A 20,743-nucleotide genomic window follows, 5' to 3' on the forward strand; every position below is an offset into this window, starting at 1 on the left:
AGCAGGCAGTGCTCTTAACTGTGGGATCAGGGGAGGTGCAAAAGAGAAGGGGAAGAGAGAGAGGATTGCTGTTCATCTCTTTTGGAAGAAAGGACACTAAAGAAGTTTCTAGAAGGTCGGGTGTGAGCTGGTGGGCCATGTGTGATCAAAAGCAGCCGGTTTTTGAAATTTCTCCACTTAATTATGCCTCCATTTGCCAAGGCATGGGGGTCTGTGTGTAATCTAGAGACAGTTGGCCCCCAAATATCACCATCCACGGCAACCATCCCACGCCAGAAAAATGCAGCCGCAGCCATTGCCCCAAGGGAGACCATGATGCTACAATTGGCCAAGCAGGTTCTTCCTGCTTCCTCTGCCTTGAAGGCTCTGGCTACTGACACTGGCCTTCTCTGCCGGGAACTCCTATGCATCTCCAGAGGAACTGAGCCATCTCTCCAGCCCCACAGAGTTTTCCTCCTCCTCCTCTTCCTCCTCCTCCTCTCCTCCTCCTCCTCTCCCCCTCCTCCTCTTCCTCCTCCTCCTCTTCCTCCTCCTCCTCTTCCTCCTCTTCCTCTTCCTCCTCTTCCTCCTCCTTCTTCTTTTTTGGTTTTTCAAGACAGGGTTTCTCTGTGTAGTTTTGGTGCCTGTCCTAGAGCTTTTTTTCTCGACACATTCTATATTCTCTTCTTTGTTTTGTTTTTTGGTTTATTTAGAGACAGGGTTTCTCTGTGTAGCTTTGCATCTTTCCTGGAACTTGCTTTGTAGTCCAGGCTGGCCTCGAACTCACAGAGATCCGCCTGCCTCTGCCTCCCAAATGCTGGAACTAAAGGCGTGCGCCGCCACCACCACCTGGCTTCTATATTCTCTTCTTATTTGCCCCCCATTTACACACTGCCTCCTTGCTACTGGGTGCTGGCATATCTTTGTGAACACTAAGTCAGCTTGAAAGGGTGTGGTATGTGGGTGTGCACAGAGAGACTGAATGGTTACTGTGGCTAAAACTGGACATTGATGATGCTATTTAAGGCACAAGACCGTCTAGAGTATTTCCAAATATAAGCAAATCCGCATGGGAATAAGAGATAGCAGAAAATATCAATAGCACCAGCCACTTGCACAGTGGACAAATGCCAAGTACTGGTGAGGAGAGACTGGAGGCCTAATTGCTCATTCAACTTCTAATTCTTTTTCAAAAAATTAAAAATTTATGAGCTGGGCGGTGGTGGTGCACGCCTTTAATCTCAGCACTTGGGAGGCAGAGCCAGGCGGATCTGTGAGTTCGAGGCCAGCCTGGTCTACATAGTGAGTTCCAGGACAGCAAGGGCTATGAAGAGAAACCCTGTCTCGAGAAAAAAAAATGAACATTTATTTGTTTATTCATTCATTCATTCATTCATTCATTCATGTGTGTGTTTGCCTGCCTGCCTGTCTGTCTGCATGCATTCCAATGCCTACCTTGTGTGTGGAGGTCAGAGACAGTTTATGGGAGTTGGCCATCTCCTTCCATCATAGACTGAGGCAGTCATGTCTGGCAGCAGCTACCTTGCCATCTTGCCACTTACACCCCCTCTTCTCTCCTCTTTGAGGCAGAGTCACGGCTGCCTTTAAATCTGCCATGTAACTGAGGGTATCTCTGAACTCTCGGTCCTCCTGCCTCTACCTCCCTACAGCTGAAGTCGCAGGCCTGTGCCACCACACCTGTTTTGGCTCAACTTCTTTATCTATATGATGGATTTCACCAAATTCTTCTGTCCAGATTATTAAGAGGAGCAAATGGAAGAGTATTTATAGTCTCTAGCATGCTATAAGAATACTTATCTGCTTTCCCTTACATAAACCAAACAGAAATGTGCTTAGAGGGGGTCACTGACCACTGAGGTCAGAGAAGGCTTAGGATGAGTTCTGACTGTAGCTTGTTGTCCAGTTGTAACAACCTTCAAATATTGGGTACCTTCCGCTTGCCTGCCACTGCTGTATTTCTCCAGTTCTCATAGCATCCTGTGATATAGATATCCCTCAAGCCATTTCACAGATGAAGGAACAGACTCAGAAGTGTGAGGTGAATGAACCACACTGTTCAGATGCCAAGAGAATGAAATGCAAGATCAGAGATCCTCAAACCAGACATTGGTAGTAGTTTAAAATTGGTAGTAGTTTAGAAACTGAAGGACTCAGCCTCAGGGGCCAGTATTTAGGGCCACAGAAACCGTCGGGGAGTAAAAATAGGGAACAAGAACAAGGAGTAGGCACCACTGGGGTGGAGCTAGACAGAAGACATGAAGCCCCAAGACAGGAAATACAAATCAAGTTGCTGTGAGTGGATAGAGGTGGTTATTTTAGGCCTGGCAGTGGTGGTGGTGGTGGAGGTGGTGGTGGTGGTGGTGGTGGTGGTGCACACCTTTAATCTCAGCACTCGGGGCAGAGGTAAGCAGATCTCTATGAGTTCAAGGCTAGCCTGGTCTATGGAGTGAGTTCCAGGAGAGCCAAGACCACATAGAGAAACCCTGTCTCGAAAAAACAAGAACAACAAAAAACAAACAAAAAAACCCAAACAAACAAAAAAGTGGTCATTTTAGTAAAATTTTACTAGTCTATTTGTTCTAGAAACCTTAAGAGCATGGTATAGAGAATTCAGTCAAGAAAAGTTGCTTTGGGACTGTGAAGGCTCATCTGGTTAAAGCCTGATCACCTGAGTTTTATCCCTGGAAGGAAGGAAACCATGGTAGTATGAGAAGAACCAACTCCTGAAAGTTTTGTTCTGACTTCCACATACAGACCATGGCATATGGAGGACACACACACACACACACACACACACACACACCACAAAGACACACCATATACATCATATACACAAAAAATAAAAATAAATTTGTGTAGCTTTAGTGAGCTTGGTGGTGCACACCTGTAATTTACATATACTTGCCTCAAAATCAAGGCTGTTCTTGGCTATGTAGTGAATTCAAAGACTGCCTGAAACCTTGTGTGTGTGTGTGTGTGTGTGTGTGTGTGTGTGTGTGTGAGAGAGAGAGAGAGAGAGAGAGAGAGAGAGAGAGAGCAAGCAAGCAAAAGAAGGCTGGTGAGCTGGCTCAGTGGGTTGAAGACACTTGCTGGCAAGCTCATCAGCCCGAGTCTGATCCCGAGGACCCACATGGTGAAGGAAGAAAACTGTCTCTCCGGGGGTGTTCTATGATTTCCACACATGGGCCCTAACCAAATACAATATAAAAATTCAAATTGAATTAAAAAGAAAAACAGTTTTTATAGTTTAAACATTTTTTTCTTGGCTAGGTGGTGATGGCAAATGCCTTTAATCCCAGCACTCAGAAGGCAGAGGCAGGTGGATCTCTAAGTTTGAGGTCAGCCTGGTCTACAGAGCGAGTTCCAGGATAGCCAGGGCTACACAGAGAAACCCTATCTCAAACAAAACAAAACAAAAAACTTTAGAGTTGGAGCCCCAAAGAATGGGTCTAGATCCTCCCCCATTGCTCAGCCCATTACCTGTCCTAGAAAGGGTTTAGTCTAAGTGAACTAACAAGGTGAAATACATGAGAAAGAGCTCTTGTAAGTTAACTGGCAGTTTGAGCCTCTGTTTCCCGTTCTCCAGCTACTCTATGCGACTGACTCTGATAGAGGTTATTGGCATGACTTCAGGCACTTGAATAGGTAATGTACCTTCTCTGTTTTCCATTAGGTAAAGTGGCATATTAATCATTTCTAGCTTAGATGAGGGATGATGTTTAGTTGGTAGAATGCTTGCCTAGCATGTACCAACATTTGATTCCCAGCCATCCATAAATCATGGGTTGGTGACCCACACTTGTAGTCCTACACTAAGACATGGAGGCACTAAGAAGTCCCACCCACTTTTTGTGGGGAGGGTATCATTTTTACTGTGATGTGTGTGTGCTGGTGGACTAGAGGACAGCTTGTGGGAGTCAGTTCTCTCCTTTCACACTGTGAGCTCCAAGGATTAAACTCAGGTTGTCAGGCTTGGTGGCAGGTACCATTAGCCCACTGAGCTATCCTATCCACCCAGAGGTCTCACTGAACAAGCCATCTCACCCATAGGAGACTCTGTCTTTAAAAAAAAAAAAAAAAAAAGCCTGGTGTTGGTGGCACACACATTAAATCCCAACACTCAGGAGGCAGAGGCAGGCAGATCTCTGAGTTTGAGGCTAGCCGGCTGTACAGAGTGAGTTCCAGGACAACCAGGGCTACACAAAGAAACCCTGTCTTGAAAAACCAGAAAACCAAAACCAAAAGTGTATCCACCTTATTTTTATGAGGATTAAGTGAGCTAAAACATACAAAGTAGAAATGTACCTAGGGTATAAAGGATACCAAAACATTACTGTCTGGCTCAGACAATCCCCAAGATGCCTACAGAACTAGTTGGTCCCTCACTCCCTCCTTCCTTTTTGGGTAGGATAATCTTTTCAGAGAGGTTCGCCTTTATGGGTCAGTCTAGACCAGACCAAAGTGAGAAAAGAACACTGGGAGCTGGTTTCTTTTTATTGTGAAGAGCCTTTAAGTTGGGTCCTGCAGATCTTCCACCTCCTCACCCCTAATGCCCGCGGGAGATGTCTGAAAAAAAATAGGGCGCCCTCTTCTGTTAGAAGGTGGGATCAGCTTTGGCCCAGAGTTTCTGGGATGGGCTTACAGTGTATCACTACTTGCAAGGTGGGGTTTCTTTGTTTTCCCAGCTCCTTTTGTTGCATGCTGTAACAGGCCATAGAGAGCAAAGTTTGAGGGAAAAGCGCCAAGGCTGGGGCAAAACTGGCTTAATGTTTCAGAAGTGTAAAGCTGGATAATTCGATTAGAACGAGGGTGGAAGACTGAAGAACCAGGTCAGGGAACGAAAAAAATCCGGACCCTGCTGAATTAATTTTTTGTTCTTTCAACAGGTGATGGCATGCAGCCAGAGGTAAGATGACAAGGTAACTTATCCAACATGTCAAAACCAGGTGTCCAGGGCCCTTCTGGCTGTTCTCACACAGTCAGAAATAGTGGAGGCAGAGTAGACCTGGAGAGGCTTGCCTTCTGGAGACGCTAGATGATCAGGAGAGCCAGGGGTCCCGGTCCCCAAAGCGGGGAGGAGCCAGCGTAAATACGGGCCCAGTTTCCTCTGTAAGATCCGCCCCCAGACGCGCCAGCCCCGCCCCGCGCCGTTGCTGCTGCGACCCGCCCCCTTCACTCGCCCCCGGGCCGGGTGGGGGCTCCAGGTTCCCGCGCCCCTGGCTACGGGTCCGGCCCCCTAGCCACCAACGCTTGGGTGAGTAAGGGAATAGCCGGTTTGGGCTACAGGGTAACCTCACTCGGGGAGCCCCGCCACGAGGTCCGGCCTCCACAGGCCTGGAGTCCCGGTGCCTGCCCGCCTTGTGCACACACTCAGAACCCCAGGAACTGTAGGCAGCTAGACTCTGAGCCGACTTCCTGCCCCTGCCCGCTCAGTTGGGGGGCTAGATGTGCTGGGATTAAGCGCTGCCTTTACTCCGCAGGGCCTCCTGCTCAAGATACCTCCAGGCGCTGCGGATGGAGGCGTGGGGGAGCCTTGGAACCTCATAGTCTAGTTTTGAATCCCAGCTCTGCCTGTGGCTTTGAGTAAGTGTTTTTAACTACCCTGAGGCTCAGTTTACTCTTCTGTGAAATGGGACAGAGGACAGAACCTACTCCTAAAATAGATAGGAGTATAAGACATTGTATGTCAAGTGCTGAGGTCAAAATGTGGATTCTGAAAGGAAGGTGGTAGTGAGATCTTTAGGGACATTGGATATGAAGTGGGATACTCCTAAAAGCAGCAGTTTTCAGAGCCCTGTGTGTGGTACCTGTAATCCCAGAACAGGAAGGCAGAGACATGAGGGTTGGGAGTCTCCAGCCAGTCTTACATAGTAAGACCTTTTCTACACACACCACACTAAAATAAAACAAAGTAAAATCGACTGAGGAGTCCCAGTGAAGAAGTGAACACTGAGAGCAGAACTTCAGGCAGTGTGCTCCTAAAACCGAGACCGGAAGCAGGGACCAAGTTGAAGGGGCCTTAGAAGTACTCTGAACCTTGTGTTTTCTCCTGTTGTACAGGCCCAGGATGGTTAGGTGACTTGTCCAAGGTGACACACCTAAAAGGGAGGCCAGACACAAAGCCAAGAAGTGGAACCCACTCTCCTGTTTGTTTCTGAAACTGTCCTTGAACCAACTCCTCGTCCCTTTCTTGGGTAAGGTCTCTTTCATCTGAAGATCTGGTCGGTCTTCTGTTAGAGAAGCCCAGAGGTTCCCGGGGATTAGGAGGAGGATTGGTGAAATCTACTTCAAATACAGTCTAGGTGTGGTCTGGGTGGGGAAAGCGCTCTCATCAAGGGCCCCATTCAGGGGATGGGTTGGATGTGGGAAGGAAATCAGTGCCACTTCCAACTGCTCGGGAGATGCTTGACCAAATATTTATTGGCCCAAAGGGAAGGAAGGACTTGAGAATTTGGGTTGGGCAGCCTGGTCTAGCCTGGCAGAGAGGTAGTTGGGAATGTAGATGAAAATGCGGAGGTGTGTCCACCTGTTTCTGGAATGCTAGGAGGCCAGCCTGAGATCAGAGTTCTGTTTAAGGGTAGGGCCAGAAAGAGTCATGGCTTGAGACCAGAAGGGCCGGTTTTTTATGTATCTGGAGCCAGCTATAGCTTGGCACCAAGAAACCTAAACTCTGGGAATGACTGTTCCCCAGGCTCAGCCTTGAGGAAGAGATTCTCTGCCTCTTGGTTTCTCCTTCTTTGCAATGGGAACAGGCAGATTCGCTCATTTATATAGTATGAAGAAGTATTTGTTTTGTTTCTTGATACAGTGTTTCTCTGTGTAGCCCTGGCTCTTCTGGAACTTGTTATGTAAACCAGGCTGGCCTCCATGCCAGGCGTATTTGTTTTCTTTTGTCCTTTGCTCACTCCAGTCCTAATCTGACCTTCCCATCTAGAGTTTGGGTGCAGAAAGGGATTAAAAAGTCAGAGTTAGGCCGGCGGCGGCGGCAGCAGCGGCGGTGCACGCCTTTAATCCCAGCACTCAGGAGGCAGAGCCAGGCGGATCTCTGAGTTCGAGGCCAGCCTGGGCTACCAAGTGAGTTCCAGAAAAGGCGCAAAGCTACACAGAGAAACCCTGTCTCGAAAAAACAAAAAAACAAAACAAAACAAAACAAAAAATCAGAGTTAAAATATATGGCTCTTTATGGACCCTACATTTCCTTACTGAGTAAAATCCTGCTTCAGCTTCTCTTCTATACACCAAGAGGGGTTGGGCTAGGGTTGTTAGTGTGTACTTAGTCCTTATAGTGCCTCGCCTTAGAAACTCTTGTTTGTTTGTTTGTTTCTTGAGACAGGGCTTCTCTACAGGGCTTCTCTGTGTCACAGAGCCCTGGCTGTCCTAGAACTCACTCTGTAGACCAGGCTGGTCTTGAACTCACAGAGATCCGCCTGCCACTGTCTTCTAAATGCTGGGACAAAAGGCACATGCCACCACTGCCTGGCAGAAACTCTTGTCTGAGGGAAAAGTCAGTTTTCAAGAACCTTCACCTCATCTCAGGAGGCACTGGGTACTGGGAAGCCACCAGAAGCTGACCGAGCAGTTCTGACCTATACACAGCAAGACCAGGCTGTCACCGGGCCTGATTCTGCAAAACCTTTCACCTCAGAGCACGTGAGGCAGTAGCAGGGATAATCATGGGATGGAGGTTCTGTCAGCTTCCATGGAGTTGCTGCTGCACTGGATTGCTGTGGCTGCATAGAGCACCCCAGAGTCTGGGAAGGGCCTGAAAGTGCAGCAGGCCCGCGCTTGTGAGAGCAGTGAGAACTGATAGGCCATGAACCAAGAGGCTGGGGCAGAGACTTGGGGGTGCGAGTGGGGGTGGGGAGCCATGGGTCAGTCTATTCACCAACTGGTTTTAAGTTTGCTTCTTGAACCAATGAAAGACTAGCTAAATCAACTACAGTAGTCTAAGAGGCCTGTCTAGCCAGGCAGAAGGTTGAGGAGAAGGCCGTGCAGTCTGTTTCAAGCTTTATCTTAGTATAGATGAAGTTCACCCTCTTCCCTCAGAACCTGAAGTGGAGTGTGGCTGTGGGATTCTGAGCCCGTCTTCCTTATCCAGGACAGGAACTGTGAGAGTCTAGGAGTCTCTTCACACTCCTACCCCATAGCATAGCCACGTTTTGGATTGAGCATGAGCACTAGTGTTGCCGTTGGGCCCTCAGTCCTGCTGCCTGGGACCCTGACAACATGCCCTCCATCCTCAGGTCTGACAAGATGTACCAGGTCCCACTGACGCTGGACCGGGATGGGACCCTAGTCCGGCTCCGCTTCACCATGGTGGCCCTAGTCACCGTCTGCTGTCCGCTCATCGCCTTTTTCTTCTGCATCCTCTGGTCCCTGCTCTTCCACTTCAAGGAGACAACGTCTACACACTGTGGGGTAGGGCTTGGAGGGCGCTGGTGGCTCACATTCAGACCTGTCTGGATCTTTTCTGAGATCCTGATGTGATATTAATGGAATTAGCCAGTTCTCCTGTAGACGCCATCAAATATACTAGGCTACTGGGTTGTGATGGGTTGCTTGTAAATTGAGGTCTTGTGAATTAGGTCCCTTCTACTTGCCACGAAGGTTGTAGGAACTGGGGTCACTAAAGTTGGGCAGTCACCAAACCCAGAACCTGGGCCAGGTCTAGAAGTTCACACCTTTAATCCTAACACTTGGAAGGCAGAGGCAGGTGGAATTCTGAGGCCAGCCTGATCTACATAGTGAGTTCCAGGACAGCCAGGGTTATATAGAGTCACTGCCTTAAAAACAAACAAAGAAATAAAAACCCAGCATCCAATCACTGCTTCATAGAGGAGCAGATTCAGGAGCTCCAAGGTTTCCTGGAGGGTGAGGGGAGATTAGGACTGGGATAGAGTACATTGTAGGTCATCACAGTGTGATACTATGGGCCAATGCCTGTGTTCATGGGAATGCGATTTTGTGCATGTTTGTGTCTGTGATTGTGAGGGACCTACATTTAATGGCTTTAAGTAGGATTGCGTGTGTGAGAGAATGTCTGTGTGGAGACCTGGTTATGTGCATGAATATGTGTTCTAGGATAGGTCCCATGCCCTCTGAGGGTGCTTAAGCTATGAAGAGAGATTTGAGAGTTTCTTTCTCCATAAAATATCAGAATAAATAGGTGAAGACTGTGTTGACGTCTATTATACTTACTCTCTGACCTACAGTGCTACCTGAGACCCAGGGAGTGAGTTTCAGTTTCTGTGTCCATAGAGAGGTTGATGACGCCTGCCCTTCTCCTTTCCAAGGCTAGTGTGGAGCTCCGGGTAGAGACACCCTTGGGGAGTGCCAAGGGTGGGAAAACAGGAGGAGGAAGAGAGTGAGAAGAATCATAAGGTTAGGAGGTGGGTCAGGAGATAAAGTGGCAGGGCCCCAGGTGAGGCAGAGCCTGGGCATGGAGCTTAACTAAGGTTAGAGAGGGCTCTGAAGGCTCCACCAGCTTCCTCTATTTGATCCTCACTCTTCTATGGAAACCATCTGCTCCATAGGTGGTCTAGGTCTAGCAGAGGATCCTGTCTGGGAGTTTGAGGTGAGGGCTCACTTCTTTTGTTCAATATGACTTGATTTTTTTTTTTTTTTTCTGATTTGAGGAGATGAGACTTGATTGAGGGCACATAGTCTGATGAAAGATATCAGAGGAGGTAGGGAAGCAAGAGATGGTGGCTCATGCCTATAATCCCAGCAGTAGAGAGGCTGAGGCAGGAGGATTCAGTTGAAGTTAAGGACAACCTGGGCTAAAGAGTGAAGCTGTCTCACGCCATCCTCCAATAAATAAGTAAAAAGTGAGCAGAAGGAGCAGGAGTAGGAGAAAAGAAAGTATTAGGTTAGTGGTTCACAACCTGTGGGGCGTGACCCCACAGGGATCACATATCAGATATCCTGCAAATCAGATATTTATGTCATGATTTGTAACAGTAGCAAAATTACAGTTATGAAGTAGCAAAGAAATAATTTTATGGTGGGGGGTCACCACAACCTGAGGAACTGTATTGAAGGGTCACAGCATTGGGAAGGTTGAGAACCACTGAGCTAGGTGATCTAAGATCATTTCCTGCCTTAGTGTTTACCTAAGATGTGTTCCCATTACCTAACTCCTGTCTATCCTGAAAATCCTTTCCAAGGTGTTTCCTCCTCTGGAACACCTTGCCTAGCCTCTTTGAGGCAAACTTAATTCCCTCTTCTAAGTGCCTGCTATTCTTGGTGTTATTACCTACATTTCTGTCCTACCATATCTGTATCTGCCTTCTTCACCATACTGGGATTGCCAAGCACCGCACTGAGTCAGAATGTCTTTATTGGGTAAAAGGATAGGACTTCCCAGTCTAGTGGTTGGGAAAGGCAGACAGTACAGACAAAATTAAAAAGGTTTTACAGCTTGTAAGTCAAACTGAGTAGGCTGTTTGCTCTGCCTTCCGACTGGCCCTGAGGGCTAACGGGACCAGTGACCTCAGCCTACCTGATACCCACTACCCACTCTTGGCATACCAGCTAGGGAACTAAAGCATGGGTAGTTGCTTGCCTAGTGACCCTGGGAATATTCCACCCCCACTCCTGGAACTCTTATGTTGGATATTGAAGCTTTTCATTTATGCTTTGAATTTCTTATCCAGAATATCTCAGGAAGGGCCAACCCTAGGAATAAAATAAGTAACCTAGAGTAGCACACCATCACCAATGATGTCGCCTCTGCTTACACATCCCAAGTAACAAGGAGCTCTTTTTTTTATGTGTGTGTGTAGCTTTGGAGCCTGTCCTGGAACTCACTTTGTAGACCAGGCTGGCCTCGAACTCACAGAGATCCATCTGCCTCTGCCTTCCTAGTGCTGGGATTAAATGTGCACCACCACCGCCCGGCGGAGCTCCCTTCTTTAGGTAACCTATTCTACAGAGGTTTAGTAACTGACAATGAGCACACCTTTTTTTTTTTTTTATAATAAGCATAGATTTGGAGGGGGTGATTTTTTTTGAGACAGGGTCTCACTATACAGTTCTCGCTGGCCTAGAACTTGCTATAGAACAGGGTGGCCTTGAACTTATAGAGATCCACCTGCCTCAGCCTCCCAAGTGCTGGGGTTAAAGGCATGCACTACCATGGCTGGTTAATAGATTTTTTTTCCCCAAATGTCTGCCCTGGCCTTGGCTCTGCTGTGATAACCATAATGCTATGCTCTCCTCCTGGCACTACATCAGTCCTGCAGAGATGAGAAGACAGTAATGGAGACACCTCCACCCCCATCCCACCCCCACCCACACCCCGTCTGTCTTAGTAGAAGAGCTCTAATTTTTGCAGGGAACGTTCCTCCCAGAATAGGGTCTATAGGCTCCTTACAACCCTAAATATGTCCTTGGACTCAATCCAGTTGGTAACTGTGTTGTTTTTATTGGGTCCAAATCTGGATAATAGGACTTCAGCTGACCTGGGAAATAGAGGCACAAGTAATACTGTTTATTCCTGTTTCTATCAGACTTCTGTTGACGAAGGCCGAGCTATCATTAGCTGTTTCTGTACAGGTACAGGCTGGACACTGAAACCTCATATTCAGGCCTGTCTAGAACTCTTTCAGATCTGATTCTGTGTAGTTGTGCACACATGTCCCGTGGCACACGTGCGGCAGTCGGAGGACACCTCTGAGGGTCAATTCTCCTCCTCTACCTTCGTGTGAGTTCTGGGGATCTAACTCAGGTCATCAAGCTGTATGACAAGTGCTTTTATTCTTCGGCCACCTCTCTGGCCTCTTGAATCTTCTCATGCAGGAATACTCAGCTCTCCGAGTGGAGCAAAAAAGAGTTTCCCAGTCATGTTTCAATCAGAAAGAGCTGGCTCCCATTCTTCTTTCTCTTCTTCCCTTTCTAGAAATGCACTTGTCTCCCCTGGACACAGTATTTAGAAAGATCTCTGCCTCCATGCCTGGCAAAGAAGCTCGTGGGCTGACCTTAGTCACTATCACTTCTTACAGTTGCACAGTGTTCTGGGATTTATGAGGTGGCCTTGTTGATTCTGAGAAGGCTGTGTGCCTGGGCAGGCGTGGAGAACTTGGTTTTGTGGGCGGAAGGCAGGCCCTGAGGACCTGGGGGTGGGACCCTCTGGTTCGAAGCAGTTTCAGTCTGGCTGGAGCCCTCAGTCCCAGCCCAGGATTCTTCAGCACCCAGTGTAAGTGTTTCTTACCAGCCTCCCATTCCACCCCACTACTGATGAAGAGCTAGTCTGGTAGACTAGGGTCCATTCCCCCTTAATGGGAGGAAGTGTGGGGTCCAAGGAAAGATTTGGTCCTAGGCCTTCTAATCCAAAGCCATCTCTGTTTGCCCTAGCTTGCCCCAAACGGAGCCCAGCTGGAGGGACCATGGTGGTTGGGGCCAGAGGGGCTGTGGGGTGGAACTTCTCTGCCAGGAAGGCAAAAGGAATGGGAAAAGGCTAGCTTCCGGGGCTTGTGCTTAACCTGGATGCAGGCTTCCTGGCTTTGACTCAGTACACTAGCTGAAACTGAAGGGAGAAGGTTCCAGAGACCCTCATATTTCTCCAGATTTTGGATTGGTAGTCCTCTCAGAGGGGAAGGAAATGGACATTTGGTCCTCCACAGGATCAGAGTCCTGCTGTCCTGGGGCTTAGCTCATTCAGAGCCTGGGGGTGGAATGGCTGGTAACCTGTGGTTTTACTGAAATGGTCCGAGGACACTCTCACTGTTCCTAGTTGAACATGGGTGAGAAGGAGGAATGTGATCAGACGGGGCCAGTGAGAGGGCTTAGCTAGGCTGAGCCAAGGGTCCTTAATTAGAGCCTTAAACTGCTCAACAAAAGGCTTTAGTCCAGGCACTGGATCCTGGCATAGTTCCGGGCCTTTGTCTCCTCCTCTGTGTGATGGGAATGATGACTTTTCCACTTCTGGTCCTTCTCAGTTGCCGTGAGGGTTGTGAAGTGAAACCATCACAGTTCCAGTGTTCAGGCCCTGTGGTCCGCTTGTTGTCCAGGCTCTTTAAAAGGTGGAACTAGAGCATCAGTGTGCTGTGGTTCCCAAGAACTGCCCTGCCTGTCCCTCCTGTCGCATCTCTGTGTTTTCTGTCCCCTTTCTGCGTATGTCCTGGCTTTTCCTCGTACCAGCTCTGGAAAAGGCTCCACTTTCCCAGGCCCCAAGTTGTGTCCCTTGCCTTGGACCACTCCCTACAGGATGTTCTCTGCGCCCTTGGACCCCGATGGGACTGTGTTCCGGCTCCGCTTCACAGCCTTTGTCTGGTGGGTCATCACTTTCCCCCTGTTCGGCTTCTTCTTCTGCATCATCTGGTCTCTGGTGTTCCACTTTGAGTACACGGTGGCCACTGACTGTGGGGTGAGTTTCAGACTTCCCAGCACCCTGGGCAGGGGCAGATTATGAGGTAGTGGTAAGGGGAGAATCAGGGAGCAGGAGGAGAAGGAAGATCAGAGAAAGGAAAGTAACCAACGGGGTGGGGGTGGGACAGGTCAGAATTTATGGAGAAATTAGAGGCAGGAACTCCAAGAGTAGACTCACCACCACCTCTGAGAGTCGGAAGAGGACTACAGAAAATACCACTGAAGTGGGCCAGAGGATGCTGAGGGCATGTGGGGAGGGACGGGTTGGGGCTGGGCAGAATGGGGCAGGAAAATGAGGAGGATACTGCAGAAAACAGGACAAGAGGAAGCTAGGGACTGAGGATGTGTATGAGACCAGGAGCTAGGATAAGTAACAGGTAGTTTTAGCTCAGATTAGGGGAACCATCCCCATTCTGGGATCTTCTAGCTTGGGTTCTCTACTGGCAGCCCTAGACCCCACAACCTTTGTCCACTCAGGGTAGCTAGAAACCAGGATGGACTTCCTGCTTCCTAGGTCAATCTGCGAGGTCTTTTCTGAGGGACCAAGAATACGAGTTGTATGTCAGAGGCATGGAGATGAATATACACTTGCTCTTAGCATCTACTTCACACAAGAGGCAATCCTTAGACATAGTTCCAATATAGTGAGTTGGAATAATTTTTTTTTTTTAAGATTTTATTTTTATTTATTTCTATGTGTGTCTGTGTGTGGGTATGTGTACATAAGTTCAGGTACTCATGGAGGCCAGAGAGGGCATCAGGTCTTCTGGAGCTGGAGTTACAGGTGGCTGTGAGCTGCCTGAGGTGGGCGCTGGGAACCAACCTGGGGTCTTTTGGAAGGGCAGCAAGCTCTCTTAATCACTGAGCTATCTCTTGCCACTGAATTGGGATTCTTATTGTGATAAAAGAGAATACAGGGACTACAGGGCTCAGAGGAGACATTTAATCTAGCTTGGATACTGGAGACGATTTCTTTCCTGAAGGAGGGAACTTTGTTGCTGGAATATGTGGAGGTGAGAAAGGATAGTTGTGAATACCAGGCTAACAACTGTGAATTTTTATCCTGAGGGTAATGGGAACTTTAGGAAAATTTTAAGCAGAAAGAAACATGATCAGGTTTGTGCTTTAGAATTTCCTTCCAGCTTCTGAATGGAGAAAGACCAGGGATGAAAATAGGAAACCAAGCCAGGCAGTGGTGGTGCACACCTTTAATCCCAGCACCCCGGAGGCAGAGGAAAGAGGCCAGCCTGGTGTAGAGAGCGAGGTCTAGGACAGTTAGGGATACACAGAGAAACCTTATCTAGAAGAAAGAAAAAAGAGAGGGAAAAAAGGAAGACTAGGGAGACCAGTGGGAATGCACTGGCTTGTGGTACTGGCGACCAACACCAAGAAGGTACAGACCAGCACCAGATGAGAGAGTGGAGCCCAGAGAAGGAATAAATAGGATCATCAGGAGCTGGAGTTTTTGTCAAGTTGGTAAGGGGTTGGAGGACAAGAAGGTAAATAAGGCTTTTATAACTAGTATATGTGTGTGTGTGTGTGTGTGTGTGTGTGTGTGTGTGTGTGTGTGCGCGCGCGCGCGCGCGCATGCGCGCGCGCTGGGGGGGGGTATGGGGACGGATGGATGGACAAAGATGACTTTTGCCTGAGGCCAAAAGAATTATTCTTTAATGATAAGGAGTGTGTGTGTGTGTGTGTGTGTGTGTGTGTGTGTGCACACGCGCGTGCGCCAGAGGACAATCCTGCATTGTTATATCCACTTTGTTTTTAAGACAGTCTCATTTGGCTAGGCTGGCTGGCCAGGGAGTCCCAAGGATCTCCCTATCTTTGCCTCCCCAGCACTGGAATTACAAGTGCATGCCATTGTGCCTGGCTTCTTCTACCTGGGCCCTAGGTCTCAAACTCAGGTTCTAATGCTTGCACAGCAAACATTTACTGAGCTGTCTTTCCAGTTCCTGGGTAGGGGATTTCTTGGAACTTTCCCTCTATGAGTTTCTGATCTACTTCTCTATTAGAAAGGGGTTCTTTGCCCATCAGTGCTTTTAGCTCTGGTCTCCTGGGGACGTTTGGAATGAACTGTGTGCATCTGGCGGCTGACAAGACTCTGAGGTTGTTGTCGGCACAGTTAGTGAGTTAGGGAACCGATGTGCTGGAGAAGGAGGTGGAAATATTCACCTGATTGTGTGTGTATGCTTGTATGTGATGGATGACACAGTCCCTACTCTTAGATCCTGCCTCACCTTTAATCGGAAAGCGGTTTGTGAAGACAGCCTGACAGCCGCTGACCTCTTCCTCTCAGTTAGGCGCTGCTCCCTTGAATGCTTTCAGTTCTCCCAGTTGGCTTTAGATACTGGTCCTGTTCCCCACAACGTAGTTGAGACTGGGACGTAGTCTTCAGAATAAGTATTCCAGGAGGCTGCACTCAGTCACCCCACTCAGGGCATCAGAGAGGCTGTAAAGACAAGCGTCACTCAGTGCCTAGTGCTGCCTCTCCCCTGTAAGTGCTTTTCCTATACTCAGTAGCCCTGTGACTCCGCCTTCTTCTCGGGCCTCTCATGCAAGCCATCACTTTATACCCACTGTGGGCCCGACACTGTAGGAGCTCTGTGACCCTACAAAGCCAGGTCTACTGGCGAATGCTTTTAATCCCAGCACACTCAGGTGGATCTCTGTGATCTCTGTGATTCAAGGCCAACTTGGTCTAGATAGCAAGTACCAGTCTTGTAGCGAGACTGTCTTAATTAATTAAGCAAAATAAATCACCCTATAAGATAGGTAACATTATAACTATTACCAATGAAGACATTGGAGCTGAGAGAGGTGAAGGACCTTGCTCAAGGTCACTGAGATGATAAAGACAGTGCTGGGTGCACCTTCTCTGAAAACTGTCTCAGCTTCCTCTGGCAGTGCTGCGTTGGCTGGGAGGTCCTGGCTGGCCTACCCCATGCCATGGGAGGTCCCTCCAGCATTGCCCACTGTACCAGCAGTCGAGAGGCTCATTCAGTGCCTTCTTTGGAAGGAAAGAATGGAACTTCCAGAATTCTGTTTCTGAAGGTCTAAAGACTGGACCCTTCATAGTTAGAGCAGGGTCGCTGGGTTGCTGGGCTCTACAGTGCCCTGGCTGTTGTTGAGTCCAAAAGTCTGTAGAAAGTGTGGGCAATGGATTGACAGCTTCTAGAATTGGAATCTTTTACAGAAGCAGTTCTCACCTTCCAGACCTGCATGTCACACAGTTCCCCAGTGAGTCCACGTGTGTTTTAGCTCTGTGACTGTCACATTCCTCTTTCATCAGGCTGAGGGAGTGGGACTGCAGCTCCACAAAGAATGAGGAAGATGACAGGACTCTCTTCTTCTCTGTTTTCTTTGGAGACAGGCTTGTTTTGTAGCCCTGGCTAGCCCGGAACTCATAGAGATCCACCTGCCTTCATCTCTGCTGAGATTAAAATGCCCAGCAGGGCCATTTTCTTTCTCTCTTTTTTAGAGAGACTTTGAATATTTCTCTTTTTTTTTTTTTTTTTTTTTTTAAGATTTATTTATTATGTATACAGTGTTCTGCCTGCATGTATGCCTGCAGGCCAGAAGAGGGCACCAGATCTCATTACAGATGGTTGTGAACCACCATGTGGTTGCTGGGAATTGAACTCAGGACCTCTGGAAGAACAGCCAGTGCTCTTAACCTCTGAGCCATCTCTCCAGCCCCAGGGATATCTTTTCTTAGAATATACCAGGTTAGAGGACCCCACTTTCTTTTCTTGTTTTGTTTTTTGTTTTGTTTTGGAGATAGTTTCTCTGTATAGCCCTGGCTGTTCTGGAACTTCTTCTGACCAGGCTGGCCTCAAACTCAGAGCTCCACTTGCCCCTGCTTCCTGTGTGTGGGGATTAAAGGTGTGGGCCACTTCTTCTGCCTGGCAGAAGATCCCACTTTCCTAAACATGACCACACGATTAAGATAGGCATTACCTGGAATTCCTGGCTCCCCCCAGAACCTCACAGCATCCTTTACACATTGGTGCACCCGCCTAGGGGATTGAGTGGAGCTGGGAGCAGTGAGAGGGACAGATCAGCAGGGTAGCATTGTTCCAAATAATGTCCGAAGGTCTGTGACTCAATACCTGGGACCCTGGGATGCCCACAGAGCCTTATTCAGGCACAACCCTGAGCTATCAGCACAGGGAGACCCTGAATCATGCAGGTTTCAGTTTCAAGAAAGATGTAGATAACCTTACTCTTATCCAAATCCCAGACAGACTAGGGAATGAACATATCAGTTCTGGGAACTAAAAGTGGAAGGCTTGAGAGGGCGCCAGAAGGAGAACTTGGAAGAAAAAGGGATGGCTTTAATAGATGAGAAGAAGGCCTTCTTGGTGGGCAGACCGGCAAAGGTGATGCCTTGACTCCCGGATTAACTCTCTAGGTGCCCAATTACCTGCCATCAGTGAGCTCTGCCATTGGTGGGGAGGTTCCCCAGCGCTATGTGTGGCGTTTCTGCATTGGCCTGCACTCAGCACCCCGCTTCTTGGCGGCCTTCGCCTACTGGAACCACTACCTCAGCTGTGCATCTCCGTGTCCGGGTTACCGCCTTCTTTGCCGCCTCAACTTCAGTCTCAACGTAGTGGAGAACCTCGCGCTGCTTGTGCTCACCTACGTCTCCTCCTCCGAGGATTTCAGTGGGTGCCCACGCAAGGGAGGGGTAAAGGGCACGGGAGAGGGCACAGCCCCCTTTCCTGCCTAAGGGTGAGGGTGGTGTCCATCCTCCTTTCTCCCTCCAGCCATCCACGAAAATGCTTTCATTGTGTTTATCGCGGCATCCCTCAGTTACATGCTCCTCACCTGCATTCTCTGGCGGCTGACCAAGAAGCACACAGTAAGTCAGGAGGTACGGTCCACCCCTACTGGGCACTAGGAAGCCCAGAAGGAAATCAAGGACATCTGTCCTCAGGATGTGGGCAATGATGGGTGACAGAGGACTTTCTATCAGGAACCCAGCAGAAGGGCATGGGGGCTTTGGGCTGAGGCTTGGAGAAAAGTGAATAGTTGACTTGTCAACCATTTGGGTAGTATTGGAGAATGCATAGAGGCTGGAGATGGGGCCAAAATCAAGGGTAACAGCCAGGCCCAGTGGGTTAGAAACACTATGTCAGTGGTCTGGTTTGTAAGAACCCCCACCACCCACATACATGGCCTTTCTTTGCCCAACAATACTTGAAAGTGTTGGGCTGGTGGGTGAGCTCCATGCATCTTTCCCACTCCATCCCGCTGAAGTGGGAAGGGCAAGAGATAGCTCTATTCCTTGGCTCCATTATCCCCCTAAATACAGGGATGTGGACATGCTCATCATTTTTGCTGCCCGTCTGTATTTCCTTCCATGACCACTTTGGGAACCAAGGGGGGAGTCCCAGCCCTTAGGAACTAACGCTAAGAGGGAAGCCCACCCACATATACCCAACAAGCTGCAGAGTGATCAGATAGTCCATCCTCTAGGATCGCAAGTCCTACAGCTGGAAACAGCGGCTCTTCATCATCAACTTCGTCTCCTTCTTCTCGGCGCTGGCTGTCTACTTCCGGCACAACATGTATTGTGAGGCTGGAGGTGAGACCAGGCTAGGATCTGTAAATGGTCATAAATGACTTCAGAGCATCTGGGGTGGTTTTTTATAGTACGCAGTGCTCTTGGGTACTGGCTACCATTGTGTTCTCTGGGGTGGGCTGGTAATGTGATGATTTAAGACCTCACTAAGAGGGCAAAACAAGAGATTCATCACGCCCTATTCCTTGTGTCCTCATTAACAGTATATACCATTTTTGCCATCCTGGAGTACACTGTTGTCCTAACCAACATGGCGTTCCACATGACAGCCTGGTGGGACTTCGGGAACAAAGAGCTGCTAATAACCTCTCAGCCCGAGGAAAAGAGATTCTAAATCCTTCTCTGATGCTGGGAAGAGGCAACCCACTGCCCTTCAGAAACAAGAAACCACTCTGGCCTTCTCCATGTCCTCTCTGGGCCCTTTTCCAGCTGGGACCTGGGGGAGAAGAGCAGGAGTGGGTGTGACAGGGCTGGCCCCAGCACTGCTGGTGTCTCCCCAACCCTCTTGGGATTTTCAAGAAACATCACCGGTAACGGGAAGGTCCTCAGAAATGCGCTGGCAGAAAAGTGCCACCACTTGGTGCTTGGGAAAAAAAAGTCCTGAGGTTCGTGACTACCATTTAGTTTTGACCTTTAAGTAGACACTTTTCACTGAGGTTAGGAACCACTGAGCAGTGGCTGCTACCTGAAGATGGCAGCCACTCCTCTCGGTCACTCATTTGACTGGTGTGTCTGGTGGTCTCCTAGAGTTGGTGGTAGTTGTATGAGCTGCCCAGGTGTTCCAGATGTGTGCTCTTCCCATCAGCCTCACTGTGTTCCCGCGTATGCCTGCGGGGAAGGCTTTGCCGGCATCTCTGGGGTCATCTGATGGAAGTAGTGCTCTGTACTGACAGATGACTTGTCCCAGAAGCATCAAGCATAGGATGTATTTTCCTTCCCATCTACAACCACTGGCTTTTGGGGCGAGCTGAAATATGCCTGTAAGCTTAGCACACTGGAGGCAGAGACTGGTGGACTGCATCAAGATCTATGCCAACCTGGGCTACAGTGAAATCTTGTCTCAAAAATGAAACGTCAGGCATGGTGGCACACGCCTTTAATCCCAGCAAAGCAGAGGCAGGCGGATATCTGTAAGTTCAAGGCCAGACTGGTCTACACACTGAGTTAGTTCCAGGCCAGTCAGGGATATACAGTAAGAACCTGTCTCAGAAAAAAAAAAAAAAAAAAAAATCAACCTCTAAAATCACAGGCATATTAAGACCTTTCCCTCTGACAAGGGGGCAGAGGTAGATTTCCCTATTCAAGAATGGGTTCCTTGATTTTCCTTCATTTTCTCTACTGCCCCAGATCCCCAGCTTTGATTTGTTTATTTTCTCTCAAAGGACAATAAATTTTTTTCTTTTGCCAACAATCTGGAGTAGGTATGTTACTCCTGGGGCTCATTTGTACATGGGAACTGAGGTGAGGAATGGAGGGATTAAGTCTGCAGCAGCTCATTTTCATGTGGGATCTCCCTTACCCCTGCTGCCTAAGGTTTCCTATGGCTGGCCTCAGCCTCCATTTTGGTGCACAGAAGTGGCTGAGCTCTCCTCTGAAATGACTCAGCCTGGAAGCTGGGCTAGCTAGGAGTCTTCAGTTGAAGCAGAGAGGCCTGGTTCAGGCTAGAATCCTGCCAGTCAGATCTGTCCCCTTGTAGGCATGAGGGGACAGCTCAGATGTATGACTGAAAGCACATGTCTTTAGACTCATGGCTTTCAACGCCCCACTTTGGAGCCTTGACCAGGAAGT

General features: G+C 48.7%; 1 protein-coding gene across 6 annotated transcripts in view; it reads left to right on the plus strand.

Annotated features, from left to right (window-relative positions):
• Positions 1–19,992, plus strand: part of Pgap2 (post-GPI attachment to proteins 2) — a 33,192-nt gene extending 13,200 nt beyond the window's left edge. Inside the window, exons 2-9 of one of the 6 annotated variants that reach the window (XM_036167179.1) lie at positions 4,887–4,919; positions 5,481–5,583; positions 6,061–6,194; positions 8,244–8,418; positions 17,783–18,035; positions 18,138–18,244; positions 18,850–18,958; positions 19,159–19,992. In XM_036167179.1, coding sequence (XP_036023072.1) covers positions 8,254–8,418; positions 17,783–18,035; positions 18,138–18,244; positions 18,850–18,958; positions 19,159–19,289 — 765 coding nt within the window. In that variant the 5' untranslated portion in view covers positions 4,887–4,919; positions 5,481–5,583; positions 6,061–6,194; positions 8,244–8,253 and the 3' untranslated portion in view covers positions 19,290–19,992. Of the gene's footprint in view, positions 1–4,886; positions 4,920–5,135; positions 5,255–5,480; positions 5,584–6,060; positions 6,195–8,243; positions 8,420–13,193; positions 13,367–17,782; positions 18,036–18,137; positions 18,245–18,849; positions 18,959–19,158 lie in introns of those variants that run through there. The other 5 variants (XM_036167185.1, XM_036167172.1, XM_036167202.1 and 2 more) reach the window with 5 other exon arrangements.
• Positions 19,993–20,743: the final 751 nt, after the last annotated feature.

This window comes from Onychomys torridus, chromosome 1 (genome assembly GCF_903995425.1).
Source record: "Onychomys torridus chromosome 1, mOncTor1.1, whole genome shotgun sequence".
In the NCBI taxonomy this organism is placed as follows: domain Eukaryota; kingdom Metazoa; phylum Chordata; class Mammalia; order Rodentia; family Cricetidae; genus Onychomys; species Onychomys torridus.